This window comes from Petaurus breviceps, unplaced genomic scaffold (genome assembly GCF_028583685.1).
Source record: "Petaurus breviceps papuanus isolate PSGF00001 unplaced genomic scaffold, PetGlider_PUasm1.0 140, whole genome shotgun sequence".
NCBI classification, from domain to species: Eukaryota; Metazoa; Chordata; class Mammalia; order Diprotodontia; family Petauridae; genus Petaurus; species Petaurus breviceps.
The window spans coordinates 31,208,158-31,212,875 of record NW_027185698.1 but is presented as its reverse complement, the minus strand read 5'-3'; the positions used below and the strand labels follow the sequence as shown (position 1 = coordinate 31,212,875).

Genomic DNA, 4,718 nt, shown 5'->3' with positions numbered 1-4,718 from the left:
CCTTTCCTGAATTTCTAACTTTTCATATCTTACTCATCTTTTTAAGACCCAAAACAAATGTCACCTTCTCCAGTAAATGTTCCCAGATCCTCACAGCTGAATGTGATTTCTCCCTCATTTGATCTCATTGGACTTTATACTTACTAGGCTTCTGTTGCTATGATGAAAGGAGATTCAGAGAAAATCCACAGGAGCCAGTATATGTGGAAAGCAACAGGCTGTTTCATTGGCAGGTTTGGAGGGAGGTCCCTGGAGACACTGGGAGCACAGAGAAGGAATCAGGGACAACAGGGTGAAGAGAAGTAAAGTAGGGAAGCAGCCTTTTATATCCCAAACAGCAGCTGATAAGCTAGGGCCAAATACTGACCCCCAAGAGTGGGCCTGAGAGTCACCCCTTAATTCTTTTTTTTTATCTTAGCAGGCATAGTTCAATTTATTTCTTTATTAAAAAAAAAAGTTTATGTGGTTGCCACAGCAGCCTGGGTCCTCTGGACAGACATTACAGTGTGAGTCTTCACAAGATGGTTGGTGAATTCCTGATAAGGAGAGTTAGTGAACACAGTCTCCTTCCACAGCTCTGGGGTTAGATATCTGTATGTTTTGGAGGCGGCATCAAAGGTAGCTTTAGCGAAGTTGCCCAGAGTGGCAGCACAGCCTCTCGCAGAAGTGTAGCAGTCATCAATTCCAGACATCATCAGGAGCTTCTTAGGCACAGGAGCTGAGACAATGCTAGTACCTCTAGGGGTGAGGATCAGGCACACCAGAACCGACCCACATTGCCCAGTGACCTTGCAGGGTACTGTGTGAGGCTTGCCAATCTTGTTCCCCCAGTAGCCCCATCTCACAGGAATGATGGACAGCTTGGCCAGATTGATAGCACCACGAATGGCTGTGGCCACTTCCTTGGAGTACTTGACACCCAAACCAGCATGGCCATTGTAGTCACCAATGGCCACAAAAGCCTTGAACATGGTACACTGTCCAGCTATAGTTTGTTTCTGAACAGGCATGATCTTCAGAGCCTCATCTTTCAGTGAAGATTCCAGGAAGAAATCAATGATCTCAGACTCCTTGATAGGAAGTGAGAAAAGATAGATGTCTTTCAAATACCTGATCTTCATGTCGTTGACTAGCTGGCTCAGCTTAGTGACAAGGAACCTACTCCTTGTCTTCGGCCTTTCCTCCCCGAGTCCACGGCCACGGCCACGGCCCCAACCACAGCCCCTTCCTCGACCTCGGCCCTGGCCTTGATCTCAACTTCAGCCCCCACTGCTGAAGCCACCGAGGAAGCCTCCCGGGCCTCCGATCTCAGGGCCCCTGGGGTCTCCCGCACCTCCTGTAGCACCTGCATTTTCCGTCATTTGGTGTTCACTAGAAGTAGAAGTGCCCCTTCTTAATTCTAAGGCTGATGGAGGAAAACTAGAGATGGAACATGATCAAGAAACGTCAACAGAGGACTGTGGACATGATCACCTTCATTCTCTGGCAAGAATAAAGGTCTTACAATGATTTTATAAGAAGTTGCTCAATGGCTGGGAAGTTGAAGAGCTCCGAATGGCATGGTTCTACTCAGGTATATTGGATTAATTTTCATATGCATACATAATACATATACACACATATACATATATAGAGTTAGGGTTAATATATATACATACACATATGTGTATACATACATACATACATATATGTATATATATGGCAAGGAAGGGGGTACCAAATAGCTATGAAGTTGGATATTTCTAGCCCAGAGGGCTCCAGAAAAGGGGCAGAGTGAGGAAATCAAGAAGGCAGAGGGGTTATTTCTAGGTCAAAGATTCTTACCTGGGTCCTTTGGGCAGTCTGATGAAGCCTATGCACTCTTTCTTAACATAATGTTTTTAGATATGTCAAAGGAAAAAAAACACACATGAGTGTAAAGGAAACCATGGAAATGAAAATAGAGTAATAAAAATACTTTTAAAATAAGTTCATGGGCACAAATCTAGAGCAAACACAACCTGTCTTCAGAAAGGCTAGTATGGAAAAAAACAAAGCAAAACACCAAAAATACAAACCCTCAGACTATAATGATACTCTCACTCATTTGTCACATTCTAAGTTGATCAAACTTCTCTGTGCAAATATCTCATCCCCTCTTCCCCCTCCCCAACTATATAAACCCATCTAACCAATATAAATCCAATACAAATTCAAGCCTGGATTTCAAGATCTTTGGAGGTAGGATTCATTTTATCTTATTTTATATCTCCTCCAGTATCAAAAATATTACTTAATAAGCCTATTGAATGACTGACTCTTAAATGAAGCCAACAGCACCCTACACATCTCTAATGTCTGACCCTCAATGTGACTTTCACATTTTTTTTTTCAATGCCCAATCTGCCCCAGCCTCTGGTTCTATGCCTTAAGGTCATAACTTCAATGAAAGTCAAAATATCATCCTTTCAAGATAACATGATTTGAACTTAAAAAGCTTTTAAAGACCAATCATAATTCAAAAGCACAATTATACCACATGGCTTCTTCCTATCTTTTCAGTATTCTTGCACTTTACTCTTCCCTGCTTGATCTACTATACAGCAATATTGTCCTTTTTGCTTTTCCTTACACTTCAACAGTGACTTCCTCTCTCTTCAAAAGTTGTCTCTACTTTTTTTTTTCCTCTCCAAGCTCCAGCCCCAGCACCGATAACATGGCTTAAACGTACCAAGGAGGTCGGAATTGTTGGTAAATATGGAACACGTTATCGTGCATCCCTCAGGAAAATGGTGAAGAAAATTGAAATTAGCCAGCATGCCAAGTATACCTGCTCCTTCTGCGGCAAGACTAAAATGAAGAGACGGGCTGTGGGTATCTGGCACTGTGGATCCTGTATGAAAACAGTAGCTGGTGGTGCATGGACCTACAATACCACCTCTGCAGTCACAGTCAAATCTGCCATCAGAAGACTGAAGGAATTGAAAGACCAGTAAAATCTTATCAAATATCTGTAGCCCATAGTCCAACAATAAATGGGTTAATTTATTGAATAAAAATGAAAAAAAAAGTTGTCTCTAGTACTGGGAAGACTCCTTTTTCTCCTTTCACCTGCTGGCTCCACTGGTTTCCTGCAATACTCAGCTTGAATTCCACCTTCCGAGAGGGACCTCTGTCCTGACCGCAACTTTCTCCTCCTTCCTTCTAGTGTCTTCCCACTGAAATTACCTACCATTAATACTATCTATCTATCTATCATCTATCTATCTATCTATCTATCTATCTATCTATATATCTATCTATCTATCTATCTATCTATCTATCTGTCTGTCTGTCTGTCTGTCTGTCTGTCTGTCTGTCTGTCCGTCTGTCTGTCTGTCTCTCTGTCTGTCTGTCTGTCTGTCTGTCTATCTATTTTGAAGGTACATGGTTGTTGGCATATTGCCTTTCCATAAGTATCTGCTTCTGAGCCTTGAGTCATGGAGAAATGATTTCAGTCCAGCCTTAGACACTGTGATACTGACAAGTGACTTATTTGCCTCAACTATAAAATGGGCATGATAATAACACCTGCTTTGTAGGGTTGTCATGAAGAACAAAGATAATATTTGTAAAAAGTGTTCAGCCCAATGCTCATTCCTTTCTGCCTTCCTCTTCTCGCTGAAATGTGAACTCTTTGAGGGTAACGACAGTGTTTTTGGTTTTCTTTGTGTCCCTAGGCCTTTTTATGTTACCGGGCACATGTCGTTCAGTTATTCAGTCATGTCAGACTCCAGCATACCTCATATGGTTTTCTTGACAAAGATACCGAAGTTGTTTGCCATTTTCTTCTTCAGTGTAACCTCATTTTATAAATGAGGAACTGAGGCAAACAGGGGTTAAGTGACTTGTCCAGGGTCACATAGCTAGTATCTAAGTTCAGATTTCAACCAAGATCATTCCAAGCCCAGCTCTTTCTGCATTGTACTACCTAGCTTCTCACCACCTGGTATATTGTAAGTATTTAATCAATTCTTGTTGACCGACTGATTGACATTAAGTGAGAAATTATTTCTTAACAATAGAAGATATCCTCACACTAAATAACAAGCCATTCTGGAAGTGCTATCTAATGTTAGCTCCCAGTCTCTCAACATATAGGCACTGTAGGATAACAAAGGTATTACTTCTAATAATTTTTAGTAACCTGCTTGCAAAATGAAAATTGAATTATTTTATGTTGAATAGTTTACAAAGAGTTAGCATTTTAATAGAGTTACCTGACCCAAATACTCTCTCCCTGATTACTGTCTATATAAACCCTCCTTATTTATGGCCATTCAAAATCTGACTCCAATTGACCTTTCGAGTCTTATCTCACACTCTTCCCCATCCACCTATTTCATATTCTAGACAAAGTAGCCTAACTGACATCAGCATCAAGGTTCTGCATTTATTTATTTTTGTCTTTCTATTTGACTTTTCCCTTCCAGGAATGCCCTCTGCATTCTACTACCACTTGCTTGGTGAACTCCTCCTATGCATGGATTTCATGAATCCCTGAGTTGGAAGGGTGTTCAGGGGCTGCTTAGTTCAACCCCAACCTCAAAAACAATTAGCTATCTCTTAGTACTCACAAAGAATCAACCAACCATTGTTTAAAGCCTCTTGCTTTCACAAGGTAGCCTGGTTGACTTTTGGATAGCTCCAGTCCTTAAGAAACTTCTTCTTTACATCAAGCCAAAATCTGCCCCTTAGCC

The 4,718-nt window shown here is 41.3% G+C and overlaps 1 protein-coding gene and 1 pseudogene across 1 annotated transcript; one reads left to right on the top strand and one right to left on the bottom strand.

Annotated features, from left to right (window-relative positions):
• Window positions 1-458: 458 nt before the first annotated feature.
• LOC138150530 (small ribosomal subunit protein uS5-like) lies at window positions 459-1,361 on the bottom strand (annotated as a pseudogene).
• A 193-nt stretch (window positions 1,362-1,554) lies between these two features.
• On the top strand, window positions 1,555-2,977 carry LOC138151465 (large ribosomal subunit protein eL43-like). Its single transcript, XM_069074965.1, has 2 exons — window positions 1,555-1,573; window positions 2,644-2,977. Exons 1-2 carry the CDS (start codon window positions 1,555-1,557, stop codon window positions 2,973-2,975), a joined length of 351 nt encoding a protein of 116 aa, XP_068931066.1. The 3' UTR covers window positions 2,976-2,977.
• The last annotated feature ends 1,741 nt before the right edge of the window (window positions 2,978-4,718 follow it).